General features: G+C 38.6%; 1 protein-coding gene across 1 annotated transcript; it reads left to right on the top strand.

Annotated features, from left to right (window-relative positions):
* The first annotated feature begins 1,272 nt into the window (after positions 1-1,272).
* On the top strand, positions 1,273-27,661 carry LOC121506968 (carbohydrate sulfotransferase 11-like). Its single transcript, XM_041783043.1, has 3 exons — positions 1,273-1,847; positions 15,013-15,092; positions 26,296-27,661. Exons 1-3 carry the CDS (start codon positions 1,754-1,756, stop codon positions 27,139-27,141), a joined length of 1,020 nt encoding a protein of 339 aa, XP_041638977.1. The 5' UTR covers positions 1,273-1,753; the 3' UTR covers positions 27,142-27,661.
* The last annotated feature ends 3 nt before the right edge of the window (positions 27,662-27,664 follow it).

The raw sequence follows: 27,664 nt of genomic DNA, 5'->3' as shown, positions 1-27,664 counted from the left end.
TGAGCAGGAACTGCTTAGTATTTGTGTTTTTTTATATTTCAGATTTTTGTTTTGCAGATTTTGCTACCAGAAATAAAGATGCTTGAAATATTGTACTCACTCACTATTTTATAGCCTAGTTTTAAGCTGATAGAAAGGGTCTCATGTTGGTCTTTCCCCTGGGCCTAAAAATTAGTCTACTAAAAACTGCCCTTGTCAACATTTTGTCTTGTATGCTTAGGAAGAGGGGTCTGGCTGCAGACCATACATTTCTGACAGCCACTCTCCCAGACCGTTCATCTCAGACACCTAATTCAAAAAGTAAGTGCTTAATTTGCTGGTACAATGTATTACCAGTTTTAGAATTGTATTATAAATTCAACTTAATTCATAAAGTCTGACATTTACAGTCATGAAATAACCACATTGCAAACATAATGGACTAAGAAACGTTCAAATATAACAGAGAAAAGGTCAGAGATCGAATCTGGGATTAAATTGTGTATATACTTACCTGTTTAAGTGGTAGTTTCCCAAATGGTGGCTCACTTTAGCTTCATTGGCTGTATCTAAGGCTAACTTTGCTACGCTAGCTGTGTGATTAACATTACTACATTAGCTTATGTAGTAACGTTAATTACGCTAGCTGTGTAATTAACATTACTACATAAGCTAATGTAGCTAAGTTAGCCTTAGAAATGTGAACTTGAGCAAACGTAGCTAACGCTTACATAGCTACTTAGATAATGTACCTATGTCGCTTGTTGCTTTGTGACTTTAGCTTTGGCGACATTAGCTTGGTAGCTCTGTTAGTTACACAGCTCTGTTATCTAACTAGCTTAGCGTTAGCCTATGCAGCTAACAAAGCTATGTTATGCTAGCAGTGTCAGACAGTTTTAATGGAGGTTGAGTTTTTTTTCCTGTTAGCAGACAGTTAACTCAGTTTTATTGAACGTTCTGTAATCAGGTTTTGCAGGTTAGGTTTTCAACTTTTGGTATCCTTACCTATACTTTAATCCTACACGGAGGTTTTATCCGATTTTATTTTGGACGTTTTAGCGTGTATTTCCATTCTCAGATAAACTGGGTCTGAGATGAATGGTCTGCAGCCAGACTGTCTTGAAGGACAAGGACATTTTTTCAGAGCATATTGCTACCATTATGTTTCCGTTTTTTATGATACACCGTGTCAATAGTGTTTCAGCTATGTTTATACCTTTAATTTAAACCTATACCTGAAGGGTTTCTTATACCTAAAGCCCTCTGACTGGACTTTTACTTTGAAATAATTAACCGGAACACTTCTTTTTAACAGCATGGTCTCGAGCTTGATTATCAGACATCTGCAGTCAGACCGTGAGTTTGGAGAGTAAAGGGTTAAAGACATAGCCCTCCGTTTGGGAAGACGCTGCTGGGGTATGTAACCCCCCCCTTACACAAACAGACGGTGGCCTCTGCTCGGACACACTGACAGTAACACAGTCTGTTCCACTTTCTCTGAACAAGCTCACAGTCATGTTACGGTAACTACAGCGGACCAAGTCTGCTGCCCGGCTCGGCTGAGTCCGTCCTCTCCTTCCTCTTCACCGCTGCGAATCCAAGCCAAGACACCCGAGGATGTACGGAGGGACACGGGGTAGCAAAGGTCAGCGGGCCGGTTCGCTGCTCTCATCGGTGATAAAGTAGACACTATTTGTCTTAATAGGAACGGATTTTTCTCGCATGAACCCGGGAAGGAATAGGCTCTGTTTCGGGGTATTGTCAGAGACCCAGGATGAGGAGCCCCACAGTCCCTCGGATGGTTTTTGCCTTGTGTCTTGGATGTTTCATTATGGTGCTCCTCTACTTCAACAGCAGTCTAAAGCTAGGTAAGCTGATACTCTCCTCTGTTAGCAGTACTACCAACACCATGTATATCAGCCCTTTTCCTTTATTCTTACTGAAGAATGTGTTAAATATTTTTTATTGGAGGTCAAAATGTTTGCTTTTTTCTTCTTAAAACTGGCCACTATATTTAAGGGTATCCATTTCAAACACGGCAGTAATTATGCCAACTATGATTAATGATGATAGCCCAGTCATAGTGAAAAAAAGGGCAGTGGCCTTATCTCTAGCAAATTAAATTCAGTCAGCAGATCTACTCTCTAAAAAGCCATATGCGTTAAAATTACACTTTCAGCAGTAAAATTTAATTACACTTGATTGCGTGATTAACACTTTATACTCTGCAGCAGTCCTGCTGGTCTCTGTTCAAAATGTTATCTCCACACCTTAAGCCATTCATTTCATGCACTTGCACTGTAAAAAACTGCATTGAAAATCTAAAGCAGGTACATGTAGGGAGGAAGGGTTGAAGACTGTTTGCATCACTGAGGGATTTCTATATCTGTTGTTGAATCTTTCCATTCTGAGTCATATCTGCACCTCCTCCAGGCTAGCCATCATGTCAGCCCCCCTGCATTCCCACCCTGTGTTTGGATTTCCCAGAGAACAGCAGATTTTGCTTGTAAGGAACAATTTCATTAAAACATTTTCAATGGTGGAGTTTCCTCTGCAACGTGGGGGAGGTCTGGGAGAAGTCGCAGCTGGCTGGTAGTGGCCCTTGCAAAGGTCTGTTTCCACCTCTCCAAGGTCCCTCTCTGCCACACACAATGGCCTCATTCAAACATTCCCATATCATGAGCCAAAAAAGCTTATATGGCTCATACTGTGAGGAGAGTATGGCTTTTAAAGAGAGAGGTCAGTCAGTTCTGGGCCCTCTCTGAAACCGGACCCTCCCCGCTCCGACTCCATCCTGGAGTGTAGCTCTAGTTGTAGTCAGCTGAATAAAGCATCCCCTCACTGCAAGGTTTCACTGGGCTTTCCAGCACTTCTGGATTACACCTATGGCAACTTTAAAATAACATTCAAGCAAATGTCAATTCGCATTTCATAAATTAATCAGAAGTCTTTGACTAAAATGCACTATCATTGCTGGCAATATGATTCAGCTTAATATGATGCCAAGTCCGTCAACTCAGCAAGTTCTGTAATGTTTAAATGTTTTTCAAACAATTAAAAAGTAAGCAAAAATTGTTGCTAATGGCCTGTACTACAGTTGAATAAGGATCTGTACTTATCAATAATGGCACAGCAAACTGTACCAACAGGTCTTAGTTAGGAGGCAGTAAGAGGTGAAAAATAACTACAGTGATTGGAATTGGAAGAAGGTTTTCGGTTTGACATGTAAAGAAATTAATGGGAAGAAAAACATTTTTAAGGAATTATGAGAGAGTGTCACAAATATTCAAAGATAACCCTGAAAGGTCAAAGGGATATTTCTCTATTTTTTAAGTTTGGTATCAGGTCTTTGACAATAGTAGTAACATTAGCCTCCAGATATTCCAGTGTGCCCTGCCTTTAAGTGCTGGGGAAGCTAGACAATATAGAGCCACAGATGGGTATGGTTGCTCTGTGTAATTTAGTAAGTGTTAGGTAAAAATGGTAAAAAAAAAAAAAAAAAAAAACAATGTTGGCTTTATTGTACACTAAATAAAAAAAAAATTAAGCATTTTATTTTTCACACAGAAAGACACTGTGTTTGGCACAATTTTGCAATGCAAGCTTCAGCTACCGGCTCTGTATCCTTCCACTTTAGTGTATCTGGTCAGCTGTTTGGGTCAGCAGGCTTTGACAGAGACAACAGCAAACCAAACTACCTTATGACCCGGAAAACACAGAGGAGCAACTTGTGTAGATGGAGACTCAGCAGAAGAAAGAAAGAGGGAGAAACTTTAGCAGTGACTGGTTTGCAGGAGGGGTCCCGAGTTACCTGGCAGTATAGATGTTTAACCTGTGAGCCCAGGCCCACTAACATGGAGAACTACAGCAGTCACGAGTGAGACTTCAGACACTTCTTCAGGAAATTTCTGATCAGATGATAGCGGCTCATAGACTCCTGCAGCCTGCATCACTCCCCATCCAGAGTTACCTGCCTTACTGGATTCCGGTATATTGTTGACTCTGACCAGAAGAGCTTAATGGAAATTTGGCATCCAAGTAAATTAATGACTATGGCTTTATTCCTCTAATGGCTGATAACAAGACAAGCCAGAGTTGGCACAATATGTTAACTATGTTCAAACTGTGTGTCAGCTGTTGAAGTGGAAAACTGAGCTGAAATAACTAAAATCAGAGGCACTGAGGGGGAAGAACATGTAGCCAGCAGTCGAAAAAGTGCCAGACATGGAGGCTTTCTGGATGAAAAGTAAAACACTACACATTTTTTGATAAAGTTGCAATTGATTCAACATTTCTTGGCCCAGTTCGCCATTGAAAAGTACCTTATACGACTTAACTTTAAAAATACTGAAATGCCCCTTTAATGAAAAGGATCAAAAATGCATTTGAAAGTATTATTGAAGGTTAGATGACAGTTGTTGAAGTCCTTGTACTCATAAAAGAATATTTTTCTAGCTATTTTCTAGCTATGTTTGTTTGAACAGATGCTGTAGTCCTTGATGTGTGATCTCTAAGCAGCAACCATTTGATGTATGTCATCTCAGACTGTCTTCACCACATTTGCTGTGTGTCTTCTGCTCAGCTGTGCTGTATAATAAAAAGAAAAAGTAATGTGTATAATTTGAAAGAATAGTAATCGTTGAGTTAGTTGAACACTGTAGTTTTATTTGGTCCAGCTGCACTCCCATTTTATACTCCTTTAAGTTTTGGTTAAGTTTTAACTGTTTGTATTTCACTATGAGCTGAGATTGTGCACACACACACACACACACACCCACACCCACACAAAAGCACAGAATATTTCAAGGGTAACCTTCATGGGTGCCAAAATACCTAAAGCTGTATTTCGGAGCCATGTCAGTGAATGATAAAACATCTGAGAGTTCGCCTTTGGTACATTAGGGTTAAGCAGTCGGAGCGAACATGGAACAGCTCTCATGTTTCATTAAAACTTCCTGTCAGCTTTAAACCTGTTTAAATTAGTTTCAGATATTCCAACCAGTCTGTTGCATTTGCATTAAGAACACCTCCATTTTCCTGCTTATGCTCCATCTGGGGTAAAGGTCGTCTTATTTATTCAAAATCTATATAAAGCTGCAGGAGAGAGCCCAATGCTCGGCCAAATCAGAGTTGCACAGAGTTAAAGGGACTCTCTTCAGAATGCACACAGGACTCACAGAGTAAATCTAAGTTTAGGATAATTACATGCACAGTGGGTTTTCTGCTGCACTCTCATACACATATACAATGGAATGAGTGGTTTGACAAATCATGGGATGCCTTCTACACTCCAAAAATGGTTTTCTATTATAAGTACTTCTGTCTTTTTTCACGCTGAGCTGACATGACTTTGCATTTGTTTTACAGATCAGTTTGACCCTGGCGAATGCGTCTCGATATTAATCAGCGATACATCTCAGATTCTCTCATGACATTAAGACGACATTTAGACTTTTATAGAAGAAAAAACTGGTTAAGATGGGCATGTCTTCCATTGTTTGCTGCCTTTATTGTGAGGACGTCTGTGGTTTCCCTATAAAGTTAACACAGACATAAGAACTGAGTGGGAAGGAGACTGGTCTGGAATGCGGTTTGATGCATTTTATTGTGAGGTTTTCTCTTAAACATCCTGCTGAAGATAAAACACAGGAACACCTATTAATATGCTTCACCGGGTAACATTTATGAGAGCTGATGGTTATCAGGTGTCTACTTTTTGCTTTTCATCTACAAGCAGAACCTTGGACTATTGTTTCAGCCTAGGGGCTACAGTCATTATCCTTGTACTGGAGCGGTACCCCCATCTCATACCATCCTTGTCAAGACTTGACTCAAGGTCATGAAAGTCATAAAGATTTACTTTTCACCACTCCTCCTTCATTTGAACACCTGCAGCACACTAAGCCCATTTGTTCAGGGGCTACTTTAGACATGGCATCAGTCTTTAGTCTTAATTTGATAAAGACTTGTGAATGTAAAATAATGAGATTTAAAGAGTTGCTAAAATATTCACAGAGCAGCTATGTGATACCTAACTGCATATGATATCCTATCATTACCAGCTGAAATTGGCTCTGTCTGCTTCCTGCTGTCAGATCCTCAGCCATAAGATGAGGGTGACCCTGCGTTCCAACTTTTTCTCCTTCAGCCAGCTGTGGGTTCAGGACGCAGAGCTGCAGGAGCTGATGATTCAGCAATTACTCTGGACCATGTGTTTTTTCCCCTCTAGACCATCTGCTTTAAAAGCATTTGCAAAGAAAGGCAGGGCTGTTTTATTTATATAGCACATTTGAAATACAGAGGACTTTCAAAACTCTTTATGTGACAAAGAAAAATATTATATAACTCTTAGAATAGAGTGGAGAAAACCATCAATCATTTTTACACTGTGGGAGTTGTGGCATTTGAGATAGTCTGAGAGTCAGTTACATTTGTTTACTGTATAACTGCATAAATCATTTCACTCGGTTGGATTTCTTAAGGTCTATTCTTCAAGGGGATAAGAAATCTTTATACATATTTTTAAGATTGAGTCACAAACCTGCTGCTGCTCTTTTAAAGGATTCTTAAGTTACTTATTGCAAGTTTACAGATTGTTAAAAAAAAAGTAGAGCCAACTCAGAGACTGTTAAAGGAGCACATCCTGCTTGACCATGCCTGAACACTACATTCTGTGCATCATTCTGACATCAAGAATTCAGAAATCCTCCTCTCCCTCTTGTTGTTACATACATAAGTTTATAACACATTTAGTTACATGGAAGAAAATTAAACTCCATTTAGTGATTAATTGAACCTAAACATTGATAACGTGAATCTAAGAAGCCATTGTCATTTGGTTAAAAAGTCAGGTACCTATGAGGTGTGGATGGGTGAGTGTTTGTGTAACTTTAAAGTTGAATTTGAAATTGTAATTTGAATTTTGAACTTCTGTACTAATACCACATGAAACAAAGTCAATGAAAAACAGTGCCTTTGCTCATAATGTCATAAGGTCATACCCCACACACACACACACACACACAAGCGTACCACTTCTAGTTAATCAAAATATGGGGTATCTTCAATCACATCAAAGATACAGTAGAAACAGAAACAATAACAATCTCGAGCTTTCTGGTGAGTTGTTTACACAGCTGCGTCTGCAGCCAGAGTTTATAAAAAGGCAACCTGTGTAACTGGTCATTTCTTACCTGGCAGTATGGTGAGATTTTGCCAAGATTTAGGAGTTTTTCACAGAAATGTTTGGTATTTTCTTTAAAATTTCAGGTGTTGGGGCCATAATGATGTATTGTCTATATTTAGGATTTTGTTGGTTTGTATTTTAAATTTTGTGCTATACAGACCTTATAGAAGGGGGGGTCTGAAGGTCGAAATTCATTTCTATTCAAAGATGAGGCTGAGCTTTTAAAGGGTTCTTATGTCATCAAACTCATCAAATACACAATCCAACAACTCCAAAGTGCTTTCCTGGACAAGTTGTGACCTGCACATTCACCACGCTATGAAATAATAGCGTATAATTATGTAACATTACGACACATGAAGCAAACACCCAGAACTATTTCTTGAGTAAACCACTGGGCGGAGTGACACAGTGCAGCAGCCATATCTGGAGTGTAGTTCCGGCTTTGCATTTAACTTTAAAACACCTCCATCTCGTAATGTGCCACGATTATTTCATAGTGTGTAGAATGTGCAGGTCACAACTTGTCCAGGAGAGCGTTTTGGAGTTGTTGGATTGTGTATTCGATGAGTTTGATGAGGGAATGCAAAAATTCCGTCTGCTAACATAGCGTGAGCTGTGCAGCTGGTTAAACAGTCCCCCCAGATCTAGAAACAGCTTGCACCGACAACTAAAGGAAAGGAACCTATTACTAAGACTATAGGAATTATGGCAATGGGCAAATTTACCAAAATGTTGAAGTATCCCTTTAAACTTATCAGGTCCTAATTATCTCAAATAATTGGGAGAAACTAAAAAAATCATTCATAACAAAAGCTCAGGTCTCAGGAGGATAAACCCCAACCATCCTAACAAATTCCCTAAAACACAAAAGTAAAGAAATCACAGAGACATCGCTCCTTCCCAATTCCTAATCAAATTTCAAATATTGAAAATAAATTTCCAAAGTTTTCTTGAGAATACTCAAACATTTTAAAGCAAGTTTCCACCATAAAAAATTTGAGTAAAGTTCTCAAAATTCCAAATACATTTCCCAAATTTGCCTGAAGATTTCTAAGCAAACTCTTCCTTACATCCAAAATAATTCCCATGAAAATACTCAAAAATGTCACTTTGAAAACTTCCATTAAACTCTCAAAAATATCTCAAAATTTATTCCTGTTCAGAGACGAGGCTGAGGTCCTAATTATCCCAAAAAGTGTGAGAATCTAAAAATGCAGTTCAAATTAAAGCTCAGGCCTTAGGAAGTTCAGCTGATATGATGTAGCCGGGTAAGAGAGGGAGACTGGCAAAGGTGCATGGACTGGAGGAGAGAAAGGCAGAACCGTCATTTTATCTTCTGCTTCAAAATATATCACTGTTTATCAGAGGACAGAGAAAAACACTATAGAATTTGCAGGGGGGATTTTTTTTTTTTATTCAGAAAATCATGTGCATAGAAAGGCATGACAAAGTTTTCCTCAAAATTATTCACATTTTTGTGCCATTTATTTGTGTCTTCCTGAAATTGTAAAGGTCTGAAGTCCTAAATTCATTCATTTTGACTTTAGCCATCTGGCTGTGGAGGTGGTGTGGTTCCGTTGTTACTAATAGAGTTTTAGTTAAGATCTGGGGGCTTGAGGGGATCACAGTTCAACTTTGACCCTCCGTCTAAACAGTTGCTGCTTGGTGTCAACACTGCATCACCCTGATAAAAAATGTTGTACTGCTTCTCTGTCACAGGTCTCACATTCCTATGATCTCTCTCTGGTCATTTTGATTTAATCGCAAAACTGGCTAGATAAATTGAAGATATTGTTTGTGTTCTTGCTGACTTAGAGACGAAACATATTCATGCGTGATTTATTTTAAAAATAAGACTCTTTAAAGAAGTTTTCTTGCATTGTCTCTCTGCTCTGTGATAGCTGCAGTTTCTCTCCATGGTGCTGTCATTTTTCAGAGATTGATTTTTTTCTGTCTGGTGCAACAGATTTGATTTCTCTCTGAGCATTAATGTCAAAATGACAAAAGAGTCTAATCAATTTAAAACGACATAGAAAAACATGGTGGCATACTAATGCCCATGATTTCAATCAGCAAGTGTAACAGTTTTATAGAAGCCAACAAGCAGCTTTCAGTTGCCAGAATAAATTATTATTTTCCCAAAAAGTGGGAGAACCATGTTTGTTTAGCTGATTAATGACAAGCTTTTGTTTAGCACTTTTTCTCCTCTGGCTCCCTTACATAACATGCACTGGTATTTGAATGATTACACAGGGTCATCTCCATGATGTTTATCTTAGTAGGTACGTGTTATTTGATTTATAAGGTTCAGATTTGATAGCATTACTATGACTTTTAACCCATCAGTAGTGGTTTTTGTTGTGCCATTTTGCTTTTGACAGGCCAGACACCAAGTGGCATCACTGATCATCAGGCTAGATGGCTGAGAGATTTGTGCATGCAGCTGCAGATAAAACTCAGCCACCTAAAAGTAAACAAGTCTGCAAGTATCAAACAACGATCAGTCAAACATTACTCATATCTCTCATATTTATATATTTACTCAAATTCAGTTAGTAGACACTCATTTATCTTACTTTGCACCCCTTACACACTCATTTGTGGCCTGCAAGGATCAGGCTTTCACTTGTACAGTGTGTCTCTCAGTAAATCTGCTCTGTGGCAGTAGAGGCCAAGGAGGAGGGTGGGGGCCCAGTTTTCCCGGTGGGACATAAACACAGAGCTCCGTTTATGGGCTTGACATGAGGAACACACATCAGCCTTTCTATATTTTGCATTTCCTCAAGCTCTCAGTTCTGCATGAGCCAGGAGGAATGCTTCAGACTTTTCATTTTAGACAGGGTTAACCCAAAAGGACTACTCCTTCCTTTGAATAGGACTTAGGTGGGTTTGGTGCATTTTTCAAAGGAGGAATGCAGCCTATAGCTAAGGCAGTGTTTGGTTGTTGAGGGCATTTTCAAGTCATTTTTCAGTTTCTGAACAGTTCAGTACTCTCCATTTTGTTTGATCACCACATTTTTAATTGAACAGTACACTTAGTGAACTCCCTGATATTTTCACCAGCCTCTTTGTTAAATAAAAAAGCTGCTAAGCTTTTCTGAGTAGACCTAATGTTATTAAAGTTTAAGATTTACTCCCTAAAATGAGAGGCTTCTTGTGGGTAAGCTGTTTAACTTTGCAGTTTTCCAGCATTTTTTTTTCTCCTGTATATAATTTAACTTACATTTTAAGACATTTTAATGAGCATTTTTGTCAGCTGTTTTTGCTAAATAAAGCGATGTATTTAAAAGTTTCCCTTTGCTTTCATAGATCTTTGTTGTTGCATATTTTGGCAGCATGGATGCAAAGATTTGACTTATGCAAGGCTTGGCTCTCGTGTTATTTCAACTCTCAAAAATCTTGGCAATGATAAAAACATTTCATATCATTGTGCACATAACTTGATGTCGCTCCCATCCTGTATTTTATTTAACATTTCCATCCCTCTACACCAGTGCTGTGCACTATAAACTGCGTTTTCAACAAAATCTCTCAGAGCCTTTAGCCACAGAAGCTAATTCTCAAGGGCCTTTTCATCCCTTTTATACTTGAATTTCTACTGGGGCTGTCCCAGAGGAAATAATTTCAGATCCGGTTAAACCCTGACACAGTCTATGCATAACTTTGTTCCTATTTTCTTGATAAAAACAATGCTAAACCAGTCTGTTGCTTCAGGATACTTTCAACGTTATCTTCTAAACAGGTTAATGAGCACTGTGGCAAAAAGGCAGTAGATATTAACTGGAGCTACAGTGGCTAATAGTGGGTGGCGTCTGCGTTACAGTTTTGACAGAGTGCTTGGCCATGGTTGTGGGCTGAAATGGATTAAAATAATATGAGTTATAATTATTTTAATTAGTATACTGGTGCCAAGGTCAGACATTTAATTGTTTAGCTGGCTTATCATGCTCATCCCTGTTTTTCTACCAAGGTATAAAACCGAGTTGGGATAAGAAAATTAAGCCTCTTCAACACATGTAATACTTCTTGGTAGAATGTTCCCTGGAATTGTCTTGATGGAACTTTTACATGCCAACTTTTTGTACAAAGTCCAGTGTGTGAATGCAGAAGGTAATAACTGAGTGGATTTTTCTGCTTCATACTCTGGCTTAGTGTTGGACTCAGTAATTTCTCAATGAGATGGTCGGCCGTTCAATCACAACTCCTGCAGCCCAAGTTTTGAAGCTTCCCAGCTTTTTAAAAATAAACCCCAGATTGTTCCAGAGTGGTGCAACACAGGTGGCATCCTATCACAGTACCATGCTGGAATTCACTGAGCTCCTGAGAGCGACCCATTCTTTCACAAATGTTTGTAGAAACAGTCTGCATGCCTAGGTGCTTGATTTTATACACCTGTGGCCATGGAAGTGATTGGAACACCTGATTTCAGTTATTTAGACGGTGAGTGAATACTTTTGACAATATAGTGTAATAAATGAAAGCATGGTTGCACCAGATTTATTGAGTCTCTAATTTCCATCTGTTGTCCCATAACTGAGACAAAACATACATTAAAATCCCACGTAGCAAGGGCAAACACCTGACACCACCACAACAGACAAGACAAAGTTCATAAGATACATTGTTGATCATTATAGAGGACAATGTGTGAAGAGTCTCCTGAATGCAACGAGAGCAATCACTTGACTTGGTCCAAGTCAGACTCCCAAAATTCCTGTGCTCAGAACTTACTGGGAACCTTTTACATTTAGTTGCTGCAACTAAATTAAATTTAGATCCTGGTTGATGCTTTGGAAACACTGAGTCCCTCCTAGAGTCTGTTTGCTCCTTAATATGGCTGATATGACCAGATACGCCCTCTTTTATTCACGCCTTTAAACATTTAAAAGTGGAGGAAAGGACTTTTTTTCTTTGCCAAACACTAGACAACCCCTTGTGTACACTCTTTACAGCCCGTTTAAACACATTAAATAAATCACAAAAGCGCCGCATTAAGCCAGCTTTGCTTTTTTAATGCTTCACCAAACAAATCGAGCATTATTGTTCTTGCATTCAAGTGTTTTAGAGGTGAAAGAGCAGTTACATATAGTACCATTGTGGCACGTGCGCACTCCTCTCTTCACTATTTTCATTGTGCCGTGTGTATCACCTGATAACGGGGTGGTGGAGCGAGGATTAATAACACTGCATACTTTACCATCACCTGGTGCAGGTGCAAGATATGAATAATTGTATTAACCAATCGGGTGTTTCTTGCATTAAATGCAGACATTTTAGAGTATGAGTCAGTGATCCTACAGCTGCTGCTTTGTGTAAGAGATAAGGTTTTCCCCACAGTAAGCAAGTGTCATTTAATTCCCGTAGAGACTGGGAAAGCCAGCTGAGGAAGATGATCATCCTATCATGGTAATTTGTCTAATAGAATCTTTGATAGAGCCCAGTGTTTGGCATGATGTTGCCTTTGTTCTTTGAGTGCGACTACAGGTCTCCCTGTCTGTCTCAGTGACTCAGCACTTTTCAAGCCTCAGATATAGTTACATTCAGCTGATACAGATTAGCTAATGAGCATCAGCTGTGCTTTCTTCTGTATATATTTATCAGCAGAGGCCTATTGCATATCAAAATTAAGCCCTTTATGGGCAAATACAATGTTTCAGCAGTACTGTCAGAATTTCCCCTCTGGGGATCAATAAAGTAATATCTTCTCGTATCTTACTCTATTATGTAGAAACCAATATAGCTCGTGCAGTATGGTGGTGCTGATACTGGCCTGTCATCTATCTCAGTTGTAAGATGCCTTCCAAAAAACAAAGACAGATGTGGTATAATTTTAAATGGTGTTTTTTACCCATTGTCAATCTATAGGAATAAAATTAGCTAATTTAGAAAATGAAACCATTGTGTAAAAAAATCCTCAACTTTGCACATGACAGCAATAATATAGGGGTCCTGCTGTCACCTGTCTGTTATCAAATTTAGTATGTACACCCAGAGCAATGCTCTATACACAGAGAAAACCTCTATATATGCTTTTTTTAAAAAACATTGTATTATCATGAAAATGTTCTTTTTTTCCCTGTGATTTAATAAAGGAAGTGAAACTTCGATATATTCTACATTCATCATTACAAAGTGAAATATTACATGATTTTTTTTGTTTGTAATTGTGATGTTTATGGATTAGGCAACAGTTCACAAAAATCTACCATCACCGAGTATTAGAATATCATAAAATATCAGTCCAAAAAAAAAAAGATTTTTAATTAGAAAATGTTGACCTTCTGGAATACCAGGGTGTGAATCACTAGTGGCCCCATGATAAGATATTGATACTTGTGCCACGGTTTGATATTATTGCAGTTTTAAACATTTTGCAATACAAAGAGTATTGGGATACCATATATTGCTATTGATACCATTTTTCAACTGTTTAGCTGATTTAGCATTAGCCTTGCCTTCATTTGTATCATTTTACCCAAGCGGCAATCTCCCGTCCTGAAAAATGAAGCAAATGCGTAAGTGCAATAAATTGCAATACCACGAGTGTCCACTTGAGGCTGGCTGCATGAACACCGGAATACCCGCCTGAACACACGTTAAAAAGCCGGTTAGAAATAAACTGGAAATAAAGTGGTTCACAGCCTGGTTCAGAAAAGGAAACATGTCTCATTATTTAATGTCTTCATGTCCTTTCACTGTGAAATTTTTTTACCACAATGGTTTAGATTAGGAAAAACCTCACTGCGGACTGACTGGCACATCTCATTTGATTAACAGATAGCTTAACGGGCAGACGCTGCCTCCAGAAGGACGGCTTTAGTGCTAGCTGAGGTGTCAGGAAGTCAGCTCAGTGGTTGGGCTCTTATCTCCCGTTAGGTTAATCCAAGTTTGGTTGAGACAGCAATTTCAATATGGAGCCCGCCACAGATTGGCTTCATAAGCTGTTTGAGTCTGCCTATTGTAAGAAGATGGCTGACCTCACACAGGCTTTGTCCGATTCTTCCTACAGTCTATGATATTACCGCAGTATTTTATTTTCATGTGGCACTCCTTGCAAACCCCATGGGTCATGTCCATGTTGTTCATGCCCTGCTTGCATTCCTAATGTCCTTTCTCTGGTGCTGCCATATTGGTTGTACTAACCTTCTCCTGCTGTATGACCATCTCCTCTGTCGATCTCACTGGACAAAGGGCTCATCAGCATCATCAAGAGGACATAAAAGCAACTAATTATTCAAAATTTCAATTAAATGTGTTTAATAAAAGAAAAGCAACTGATGCTATTTATCCAGTATCATAGACTTCAGTTTATTTTAGCAATTGATTTCTCCTCTACTTTCCCTGCTATAACTCTGTTTCAGAAGAACTTAAAGTGCAGGGTGAGTGTTTGGTTGAGGGAGTTAAAAAGAACACTATAGTATAACAGTTCATGCTAAGGGTAAAGGTTTGTAGGGAAGTTGCAGATCTGGCATTATGCTCACATTTCACAGTATTTTTTTTTAGCTACACTCTAAGAAGTTTTGGCCACCAGGAAATTGTAACCTACAGACAAAACTCTGGCAATAACAAACCAATAAATCCCACATATTTTTTCTAATCAAACCCGTCTATTCCCAGTGTTACTATTTTTGGTCTTCTGCTGCTTGCAGACCACAAATTATGAGATATTTTTCTTCCATTCTTTTCCTTGTTTAACCTCTCAGTGGGCAGTGTCCCAAGTTTTCAAAGATTATGAACTAAGTCCTATCATGTAATTTTGTGCTCTGATGTAGCTTCAACTCAACACACTTTTGTTTTGAAAGTTTTGAAACTCAGACCTCATGACGTGTTTCATTTTTCCTCAGCCTCAGAGCCTCTCGGTGACAGGAGCAGTGGGCAGAAGTCAAGGAGGAGTCCTCTACAGACGCTTTATGATGGCGACCAGGTCGGTGCTCTCCAAAGAAAACACTCAGGAAGAAACTCTTTAGTATTACTCTTTAAAACAAGTGAAAGGTTCTTGGTGAAAGACGCCATTAAGGTTTTCATCAAACAAGCTGTAAGGAGCATGTTTACATAATTTTTTTTGTTTGTACAACTGAAGCTGGACTGTGGACTGATTTTGTTCAGTCATAGTTCATTTGGTATCTCCGTGTAATCACAGAAAATACATCCGTGTTTAAAAGGCACCCTAAGGCAGTAAAATACTCAAATTATTAAAAGTTAATGACAAATATCTAAAGGGGCTGAGTTTGTCTCCCTTATTAGTAACATCCAACATTTGCTTGATGGATTAATACCAAACTTGGAACAGATTTTTTTTTCCACGAACTTTGCCTCATTTCCATTTTCCTCAGAGAATTAATAATAAAAGATTAATAAAAAGTAATTTGATATGGTATTATCATTGTGTTATCAGATGAAATGTTTGTAAGGTTCAGCTGTATTTTGTCATTTGTGTAATTTGAAAATGATTGTAGGTGTGCACTCTAACCTAGGGGGGAAATTATAAATTAAAAAAAAAAAATAAGGTAATTGTGAGTAGGGTTGGGCAATTAATCCCAAATGAGATCAAATCGAAATATGGTATGCTGCAATTTACAAATCGCAGACTTTGCAATATTGCTTTATCTTGAAATATGTCAAAATAACAGTTTAATACTTTAATTTTTTGCAGCAGCAGAGATTTTATGCGCAATTTGCAAACATTCAAGTGTCTTTTTTTTAAGGTTTAGAAAAATTGTTCCTTTTTTTTTGTACATTTTTATTAATTAAACAATTGCTAAAAACAAAAATCCACATTTAGTTAAGCAATTGATAGCAAATTTGCAATATGAGCAACAGTAATTGCAATTAAAAATAATTTTTAAACCCTTCTTCCCTAGTTCATTCTGTCTAATATACATGAAGCTTAGCATAGTTCATGTAAGTCAAACCCCTAGCTCGGATTGGCTGACAGCCAGGTGACACCAATTATCGCCTCCCAGCTCCCACAGCCAATCACAGCTCTTTCTCTCAACACTTTGGTCTTTTCAAAGATTACATACTTCTCACTTATCCCTGCTTGCATTAATGCTGATGCAACATGCTGCTGCTGGCAAAGCTTAACCTCCTCCAACCCAGCCTCCTCCTTTATATCTTAAAGCTCGTTGCACCCTCCTATTCAGATTCATGCTACAATGGATTAATTTCTTCTGAATAATTTCATTGTTTTCAGTGCACGTTGTCATAAGTGCATCTATCCATATGAATTTCTACCCACACACTTCTGGAAAGTCAAAGCATGCTGCTTGACTAACCCAGGGAGCATCTCTAGAGCAGCGCTTTCTCCGCCAAGTAACACTGTAGTAGATCTATTTTGCAATAAAATGGTTAAATGTATGATGAGTGTTCCTGACTAAATGTAGGTTGTAATAAAGAGTTATTTATTGCTTGAATTTATTGAAAATACACAAGATGACAATCGAATGTCATATTGCAATCGCAGTACTGAGAAAAAAATGCAATTAGATAATGTTTTCAAATTGTTCAGCCCTAATTGTGAGCATGTTAGGATGCTATTTAGGTCATAACACTGATGTGTTAGTACAGCCACACAGAGATATTTAAAAGGAAATGCTCATCCTCTATTTATGAACCTTTATAGAAAATGTACTGCAGAACTGAGTAAACATGTAAGGGTAAACATGACTGCTATCAGCATTTAAACCCAATCCAGTGAAATCCATCTTTTCTCAGTTGATCCTGAAGAGATGCATGTTTTGGTTTGAGTAGAAGGCTGATACACAAATCACTCCTAATCCGTCTGATGTATTTATTAGTGTGAAATTTTTCATGTCAGATACAGCTGCTTTGATGTTATTTCCACTGAACAAAAGGTCAGCCATCTTGGTTGGATTACACCAGTGGCGGAGGAGGATTTATGAGTTTGTACTAACAGAATCAGACTGGTGGAAATTCAGAGCTCAGTAACATTAGAGCTGCATCTAATGACAGGATAGATAAAGTACGAGGCAGCAACGTCAAAAACAGTAACACGAGCAGGAGGGATGCACCAATACCAGTATCAGGTATCAGAGCTGATTAAACCTAAGTTCTCATACTCATAAAACATTACAGATACTGTGCTCAGTATTATTTTAAAGCGTGATCTTAGCCTCTCATTAGGTGAGTGATATCAAGAAGGAGCCATGTCTGCAGTTTGGTGATAATTTAGCATAAATGAAGATGACAAAAGTAGAGGAGATTGAAAACTAGGCTCTGATAAATTGTCAAGAGGAGGAATGAAGAACTTCTGATAAAAATAAAAGAACTTTTAAACACATTTTAATTTCAATTATGGTATTATTAAGGACAGTAGTTTGGTGATTAAAATAGACTGTTCTATCGGATTTTTAATGAAATTGTATGCAGAAAGGGTAAAAATCAATATAAAGTCAAATTTAACTCACTGTTTTATTTTGAAAAGGACTTCATTCAAACTTTTACTAATTGATCAAATGTACATAAATCGTGAGCTACAGATTTAATCTCAAACATTTTTTTCTTCATAAAGAAAGGGGACCCACAGTCTAGTAATGCTTTCAGCTTATATTATGATACTCTACAGAGTTTCTTCACTCTCAGGCTCACCTGTCTGCACCTCTGCTCCCCTGTCATACACCAGCCTCTGCTGCTCTGTCTCCTCCTCCTCCTCCTCCTCATGATGTAGCTGTACATTCACCAGCGTCTGACTGTCTCCTATAGGGACTGCAGAGTCTTTGACACTTTGGCAGCATCTTGATTGACTGTTTTTTGGGTTTTTTTTTGGCATTTATTGACAGTTCCAATTGATCGTTTTAGTTAGTTTTGTTTTCTCCAAATACTTTTGCTTTCAAGCCAGAGCTAAGTGGTGATGGGAGAGATGTGATTGGACCAGTCAACAGTCAATATAAAGGGTCAGTGCAGCTGTAGTGCCAGTTCATAGCAGATATAAATGAATGAATAAATCATACTGGCCCAAAAGTGAGTCAGCCCACCGGGAAATGCCCGGTATGCCAGATAGCGAGTCCATCCCTGCTTGCAGAGTTGTCTGAGCAACTCCGATGTAAACAATCCACCATGGCTAAGGGGCGGCTCTCTGAATTAGCTGTGTGCTCAGCCAGCGAGTGGTACAGGCTATTTAAGACTCTACGACCTCCTGGTAACTAAGTTCATGTCGACACAAAGAGAAAATAACTTCAGTCTTATCTGGCATGACCTCAAAGCTCAACCTGCCATTTAAAAGTCTCTGTTCTTTATCCATTTCTGCTTGCTTTTACTGCATCACGACGGCGCCCCTTCCTGATCTGGCAAACTACAGGATCAGTTGAGGGTCCCTATACCAGCGCCAGCCACAAGGGGGTGATTGAGATATTTTAGCTGAATATTTCCAAGGCTGTTATGTTCTCCATCACCGAGTTCGATGCTATGGTGTGCCCTGACTGAAGAGAAAAAGTATAGTTAGTGTTGATTCTTAGGCAGGAAAATGCTTGAAGTCAAAACAAAACCATATTTTTAATCAAGAATGAGCTAAAAATATGTGTTTGTCATGCATTGTACCACCTGTCACGTGTATTTGCTAACACGCGACAGGTGGATTTCTGTAAAATGAATCAAACATTTAATAAATCCAGACCATTTTTATCAATCTCAATTGTTTGGGTTTTTTGAATAGCTGTAGGGAATTATAAAAGTTACCTGTAAAATCACCCTATTTTTTTCTCTGTAAATTTCTGAATTAATAATGTCCTGGGGGCCAGACAAGAAGATGTGGGGGACCTTATCGCCAGAAGATAATCACTGCTACTTAGGTTTTTGCTGTTAACAACTCAAATTTTATTGAGTCTCTTTCTCTGTAAACACTGAACAAGAAATAAAATGCAACCTTAAGTAAGAGTCAGTGACAAGCACTCTTCAATTACTTGCTAAAATATATGGTTTTGTTAACTAAAAACGTTAAACATTAAGTGTTTGGGAGGAGAACTTTTTTACTTTTTTGTCTGAAATGTCTCAGTAAAAACAAACTGCTCTCTGGATCTTCAATCTCTTAATCGAAGTAGAATACAATATTACTGCTCATTTTCTTTAACTAGTCTCTGGATCCTAGATCTCTAAAAAAAATTTAAATCTTGTACAAAGTTATCAGATCTTGTGCAAAAAGATGCATGCCTTGCATGAAATCACTGGTCAACAGATTGCATGTTGCGCTATTTTTGAGAAATGTTTTTGCAATTGTCTGCCATGTTTACCTCCCAAGTTTCTCTGTTCCTTTTCATTGACTGCCTCTTGTGACACTGTGTTTTTCAAGGCACGTGGAATTGAGGCATCGATGAGAGAATCGTTAAGTAGAAATGCAAATAATGTCGATGAATTGAACCAATTGTAACCAGTTCTCAATTTATATCCCTAATGAGACACACTCATTGCTAAAAATATTGCTTTGCCTTACCCATGGTTACTGGTTGGAAGCACAGTCGGACAGTTAGAGAACAGAATGAATTCTATGTTTTTGAAATGTTACATGCCAACAATATTAGCTTGAAGCTGAATTTTTAATTGGATACAATCATGTTATAAATTTTGGAAATTATTAAAGTTAACCTTTTTTAAATACATTTTGATTTGGGGGATTTTTACATTGAAACTGTTGAGTCCAATAGACACTTGTCCTCTCCATTAGCTGTGCAGGTAAGCTAGGTGCATCACACTATAGGAGATATATGAGAAACTTGTGGATTTAGTTGCTAAACTTGTCTGATTTTTTTTTTTTTTTTAAGCAGATACCTTAGTTCTAACGAGACTGAGCACTCAAAGCATTTATGTGCCACAGTAAGTGTTATTGCAGCACTGTGTTTAGATGGTGACAGTAAGAATTACAAGCATGAAGCATCCTCAGTAAAGAGATTTATTGATGAGTCACCCTCTTATGAATCATACAGCCTATTATTGCACTTTCTGTTAAAGACCAAAAAATAGAAATTCACGACAAAATAAAATAAACTGTAAGTATTTTAGAGACCCCACAAATTTTCACTAATCATGCTTTTGAGGAGAGCTCACATACTATCAGGGGAAGCCAAACTCCCATTGACACCCTAAACTCCTACAGGATGTCTGCAGGATATTAAAAGCTGATAGATTAATTTTGCCAAAATTAAGGCTTTAAAGATATTAAAAAGTCTTAAATGCAAGACTGTTAGGTCTTAAATTTGGCTGTTTTTTAAAATTTTATAGTACCCCAGAGTGGTTATTTCTTTAAAATGCTTCAAAATTAGAATTAAAGAGTATTATTGGTATCCTGAAATGGGCATTTATACCTTTTTTTCTATTTTTTTTTTTTTTTTTTACTTTTCAGCTCTAACTGCAGTGCAAAACATGGAAATAGGTACTTCTAGATTAGTGGTTTCCAACCTTTTTTTCCATGGAGCCCCCCTTCACATAGCCAGGAACAGCTGTGGCCCACCAGGACCCCCACAAAAAAAGTGACATATTACAATCAAAAATACACTTCAGTTTGAATTGTTCTCATAATTTAAAGCTGACCAAAACAGCCCAAAACACAAGTCTTAATACCAAAAGATCATTGTATGAACTATACATATGGGTTTTATCATGATTTTAGATAGTTTGAGTGAACCTACTTTTAACAACCTCAGAAAAGACAGGCCCTCAGGCCCCCCCAAAATCTCTGGCGTGATTTCTGACATATACAGTATGTTACTGTGTTTTTAAGTCAGTAGGTTAGAAATTGAAGATGAGTCTTAAAAATGTATAGAGAGGGTATGAAAAAAAATCTTGAAAAGGATTTAGATTAAAGCTAAAGTCAGATTTTCTGTAAACCATTTTTTAGCCTAGGAAACATGCTGTTATGTGAAATGTCTCAGTGATTGGATTGATATTTATAATTCAGGTAGGTCATTACTCATTAAATCTCATGTAAATTTATATCGACAAATGTCCAACACTTTGGTTATTACCAAATACAACAAAATAATTTATTTGCAGCTCAGAATATGTAGAATTCTAAAATGTTAAACTAAGATGGGGACACTGAAAAATGATGACGAGTACAACACTCATTTAAACAACATAAATCCTCTTAGTTCCATCATATTTCTGACTTGAAGCACCCTAATTCTTTCTATTAATCCATGCATGTTTTCAGTTATTCATCACTGTCAGTATAAGGCTGCACGTGGACACTGAGCCTCGTAAATTGGTCCCTGTAACAGCTGTTTTTATTTAACTCTCCCTGTGAGGAGAGGAGCGGTGAACATGCCAGCAAACAAAGCAGCTCCAGCAGACATCATTTACTTTTAAGAGGTTGTGATATTTTACTTTTTTTTTCCTCTCCGTTTAAACACTTCCCTTACTCGAGGAAGCTGCTAAGCTGTTGAGATGGAAAGCAGCAGTGGACTGGATTAATGACAGATTTATTTATTTATTTCCTTAGTGACTTCAATGTGTGAATGCCCTTTTGTGATGTGCAGCTGGAAAGAAAGAGAAAGTCAAGGAGAGGGAAATGGAGCATATGACGGGCAGACAAGCATCTCGTACAGTAGACAAACTACAGATTTGTTAAACACTGAAAAACAAGAGGATTTTATCAAAAAGAAAGATGTTCTTTTTAAGACCCCCAGATAATGTGTTTGAATTTATAAAATATCTCCCACACAGTATATTTTAAGAGCACTGTTCTCTATTGCAGAGGTTCTCAACATGGGGGTCGGGACCCCCTTGGGGGTAGCAAAACAATAAGAGTGGGTTGCCAGATGCCTTAAAAAGACTAAGAATATTTTCAAACTATGTATTTAACCCATTTTTTAATGAAAATATATGCAGAAAATTAGTTCAATGTGAGATTTATGCTAGAATCATAGAAATGTTCACAAAAAAAATGTCAAAAGTAAGTCAGCACACAGGTCTGCCCACGGATTATGCTGGGAGATTAAGCCCTCCCAAGTTCTGATTCATGGATAGTAACAATGCATGTGTGTTGGATCAGTAGCATTGGTGCTTGCATCCTGGGTAACAGTTACCTCATTTTGGAGCTCAAGTGTGTCAGACTATTAGAAGTTTGTAATGTTAAAAATATTTATTTGTGCCACATTTTAAATGCTTTTACTGCCCAATTTTGCCACTATTATTTGCTTCTTTCCATAATTTTTTGCACCCATTTTGCCTCTTTTTACCAATTTCTGCCACTTTACACCAATTCTGCCACATTTTAACCTGTTTTCGTCACTTTTTCCCATCATTTTTTGACACTTTAAACACATTTTTGCCACTTTAAACCCATTTCTTCCACATTTTAATCCCTTTTGACCACATTTTTTGTAAATTACTTCCACTTTAAAACCAATTTTTGTCACTTTTCAACCCTGTCTCCCTCTTGTTCTGCCCATTTTAAACAGCTTCTAAATGGATTCTCTTCACTTTCCACCTATTGTTTCCTCTGTTGACCCATTATTGCCACTATTAACCCCTATTCACCACTTTTACATCCATTTTTGCCCCTTTTAAACTACATTGCACTGTTTTTATGCCCACTATTGCCAATTGAACCCATTTCTGCCACTTACTGTCTATCTTTCTGCTTCAGTTAACCCATTATTTGCCAGTTCAAAACAAAATTTTTTTAATCACATTTTCACCACCTTTTCTGTCCATTTCTGTCACTTAAATGGCAATATTGCCACTGTCAACCCATTTGCCATTTTTATGACCAATTTTGCCCCCAAAGCATGGCTTTTTTCCACCACCCTCAGGAGCAGTGGGGTCCTGGTCTCTGGGACGTTTATTTTTGGGGTTGTGGGCTGAAAAGTGGTAGACCCCTGTACTATAGGAGATAGTTACAGCCATAACATTTGTGAGAGAGACAAGTACACACAGACAGTTTAATCAATTCAAACTCTTAAAAAAAGAACAAAGAAACACTGGATAGTGTTTAAAATACTTCTCGCCAAAACTTTTTAGAATTCTGATTTAATGCAATACCTTGGGTTTAGTGGAAGGCCTGGCATATTGATTTGTTTATCTTGTAAATTTCTATTTTAATGCAAGTGTAGATATTCACATTTGATGTGTGAATATGTGACCAACACACTGGTATTCCCCTTCACTTTACTGTTTTATTTGACATGGGTTATGCACAGCACAACTGTTAGACCATAGTTAGCTATACAGTTAATTTACATCTGTGACATGTTTATCTTGAGGCGCATCCTGAATATTATTTTTACATATGCCCAGTAAAGGTGGAAAACCCAGTATACAGCTCATAAATTTAATGTCTGGGGTGGAAAGACAGCATTGTGCACACACAGTACACAGACTCCTGCTGAGAGACGTGGACGTGTTGGCTCACCAGCCTTACCCAAATACTGTATCCTTGATGTTTCAGTGTCTGCCAGCAAATACAGAGAGCCACACAAAGTGTCAGGGAGCGTGTCAAACAGAGCAACTCAGGGCTCAGACCGCTGCAGCGGAGAGTCAGGCTGAGTAAATGAAAGGAGTAAATAAGTCGTTTGTGCCACAGAGAGGCCAGGATGAATCGGCTGACCCATGAATTTTATGAAGGCAGGGATGAGCCATGATTAAGACCTCCGGAGGAGAAGTTGTTCTAAATACTCTTCTCAAACACAGAAAACTGAGGAAAAACTTGGGGTGTTTAAGGATTAAATGTTTCCTCAATCTGCTCTTTAACACCTTTTTTTTAGTTCTACAGCCTTCTCAGGCTGCTGTCATAAATACCTAATATCCTATTATTTTAGATAGTGGAGTAAAGAAACCTGAAAAGGTTGTATAAAACTTATATAGTTTCTGTGCGTAGCAGTGGCTCAGTCTGATGGGGCTTGGGGTTGGGGACCAGAGGGTCAGCTGTGGAAGTCCAGCTGTGGATGAAGTCAGGAAATTGGATTGATAGCTGGAGAGGTGCCAGTTCACTTCCTAAGCAAGGCAGGGTTATCCTCGAGCAAGACACTGAAGCCCCAACTGCTTTGGTGCTCTTTCATTTGGACCCTTTTTTTCTGATGTCTCCTCATTAGTGCATGGGTGTACAGAACATTCAGAAAGTATTTAGACCCCATTCACTTTTTACAGTTTTGTTATGCCTGATGCTACAGTCGATTAAATTCATTTTCTATTCTCATTAATCTACACTCAGTGCCCCATAATGATTACTTAAAATAAAAAAAACAGAAATATCACATTGGCATAAGTATTCAGAGACTTTGCAAAAATCTTGAAATGTAGCTCAGGTTCCTCCCATTTCTCTTGAACTTTGTTGAGATGTTTCTACATCTTGACTGAAGTCTGTTTGTGGTAAATAAATAAATTAAATTGATTGGACATGATTTGAAAAGGGACTCACCTCTCTATAGAAAGCCTCATAGCTGACAATACATTTCAGAGAAAAAACCAAGCCATGAGGTCAAAGGAATTGCCTGCAGAGTCCAGAGACCGGATTGTTGCAAGGCACAGATCTGGGGAGGGCTACAGTCAATGTTCTACCGCACTGAAGGTTCCCAAGAGCACACTGGCCTCCATAATTCTCAAATGGGACAAGTTTGGCACAACCAGAACTCTTCCAAGAGCTGGTCATCAGGCCAAACTGAGCAATCAGGGGAGACGGTGACCAAGGCCACATTCCAAGTCACATATTTATCAGTCTTCAGTCTTAAGTCTTTAATCATCATAGGTAGTTTCTGACCCACCATCTTAAAGACCGTCCCAAAGTATACAAACATGAAAACCTACGTGGCTTTCATGTGGAGTATTTTGCAATCTCCAGATGGGCTTTTATTCAGAGGAATTTTTGATCTTAGGACCTTTCAGTGCAACAGAATTTTTTTGTAGCCTTCTCCAGATCTGTGCCTTGCAACAATCCTGTCTCTGAGCTCTGCAGGCAGTTCCCTTGACCTCATGGCTTGGTTTTTCTCAGACATGCATTGTCAGCTGTGAGAAGTTCTATAAAAAGGTTTCTTCCCAATTCATGTCCAATCACTGATTATGAATTTTAACAACTGCATCAGGCTACAACAGAACATTTTCCAAGAATGAAGGGGGTCTGAATACTTTATGAATGTACTGTATAAGGCCTGTTTGTGTATAAAGTGTGCAACAACAGAGTGAAAATACTGAATGTACCATCTGGGAATAATAATGTGTTTTCTTCTTTTGAGCAGCTGTAAAATGAGCCGTTTAAAATCCTGTAAATGATCTCAAATTATTAAACTTGATTCATTGATAGTCAAGGCTGACTGAAATAACTGAAATAATAATAATCAAATCTAGGGATCTGGGCTTTGAAAAAGTGAGCTTACCATTAGTCTGTACCCTGTTTCAGTTTGATCTGTATGCAACTCTTCAAGGCAATGAGCTGTGGGTCAAAGCTGAAGCATAAAGTCTGAATAAACTGTAACAGTTCATTGTTTACATGCTGGTTGGGTTATGATTCTAAGACGTATTACTGATGTCCTTGAGATAAGCTTGCCTAGTTTCAGTGTGTATTCATAATACCTCTGACCAGGGGCATAGCTAAAGATTTAGGCCCCCAGAAGATATTACACAGGGCCTCTCGTAGCCGACCAGCCAAGCAAAATTGTTGCAGTGTTTTACCAATAGATATGAATTTTTGTGTGTTTTTGATCTTTCGTTTTTAATATTTAAAAGCTATATTTTTACTTTGGTTACATTAAATGTACTTGTCTTATCCCCTACAATATTGTTTATGTGTTTATTAGCCTCATCTTCCTCTCTATTCCTGCCTTCTTCTCCTATGTCATTCTCATCTTGCTCTGTCCCTGCTTTCTCTTGCTCCATCACCCTCTTCTTCCTCTCTGTCCCTGCCTTCTCTTCCATCAACCTCTTCTTGCTCTGTCCCTGCTTGTCCTCCTTCTCCTCCTGAAAGCCTCAAAGCCATCAACTAAACCACTTTGTACACTCACCTCTCTTTGAAATGAACTTGGTGAGGACTTGTTTTCCCTTGTTCTGCCTCTTTCTTGCAGTATTTTTATTTACTTTATTTGATAAAAATTTCAGTCTGCGGAACCACTCTTTTACTGGTTTTGAACTGATAATGACTAAGAATATGCCTACGTCTCTTGCTACCTCTTTCCCTCACCCTGTAGGTGGAGTCCGCAGTGCAGGCGATCCATCAAGGCCGTCGGGAGGTGTTAGAAGAAGCCTGCCGCTCCTACACCCGGAAACGCAGAGTTCTTATCCCAGAGGACCTGAAGCACGTCATCGTGGATGACCAGCATGGCTTGCTGTATTGCTACGTCCCCAAAGTGGCCTGCACCAACTGGAAACGGGTGCTTATGGTTCTGACTGGTGCAGCTGGATCCCACCAAGACCCACTATCAATCCCTGCAAACGAGGCCCATGTTCCAGGAAACCTCCGCACTCTGTCGGAGTACTCCACCTCCCAGATCAACCAGCGCCTGCGCTCCTACCTTAAGTTCGTCTTTGTCCGTGAGCCTTTTGAGCGGCTGGTGTCCGCCTACCGCAACAAATTTACCCGAAGCTACAACACAGCTTTTCATAAACGATATGGCACAAAGATAGTGCAGCGGCACAGACCCAATCCACAGGCTGAGGCTCTGGAGAGAGGGAACGATGTCTCCTTTGCGGAGTTTGTGTATTACCTTGTAGACCCGGCCACCCAGCGAGAAGAGCCCTTCAATGAGCACTGGGAGCGGGTGCATTCGTTGTGCCACCCCTGCCTCATCCACTACGATGTGGTGGGGAAGTACGAGACGCTGGAGCAGGACTCCCGCTATGTGCTTCAGCTGGCTGGGGTGGATAGTAAGGTCAGTTTTCCCACCTCGTCTAAAAGCACAAGGACTACAGGAGACATGGCGGCCCAGTTCTTCCAAAACATCAGCCCCTTCTACCAGAAGAAGCTGTACAACCTGTATCGCATGGACTTCCTGCTCTTTAATTACTCTGTTCCAGCCTACCTCAATTTCAGATGAGGCTGGGACTGTGTTTTTAGGCTCACCACGGACCACTGCAAAAATGTTTGCTGATTGGACTCAAAAGTAATTTAATGACTTTTTACAGACAAGTTCATCAGGCACACAGAGGATATAAAAGGAATTAAAACAATCTGAAAAAACTATTTACTGTAAAATGATTCAGTGGATTTGGGTCACTGACATTGAATGTGCTATGCTATTTAAATTCTGGATGAACTTTGGGTTTTCTTCTGTTATAAATGTGTTATTTTCTTTAAATGTAACCTATGAGAGATTTTAAGTATTGCAGTCTTCATTGAATGTCTACAGATGTATGTGCCTTTAAATGAGCCTTTTTTTCAACCAAGCAGACAACATTTTTAACTGTGACTCTTTATTTTTGTGCTGCAGGAAAAGACTGATGTGCAACAATGGTTCTGTCTTAATTTATTGTGTTGCCTTTTACTGCTTAAGGGTGAAAAAAAACCTTTTTAACAGTTTCTGTTACAATTTTCAAATAAATCTAATACAGCAAGAATCT

Source organism: Cheilinus undulatus, linkage group 3, assembly GCF_018320785.1.
Source record: "Cheilinus undulatus linkage group 3, ASM1832078v1, whole genome shotgun sequence".
Lineage (NCBI taxonomy): Eukaryota > Metazoa > Chordata > Actinopteri > Labriformes > Labridae > Cheilinus > Cheilinus undulatus.
Note: the sequence above shows the minus strand (reverse complement) of the source record. Positions and strands in the feature narration are given on the sequence as shown.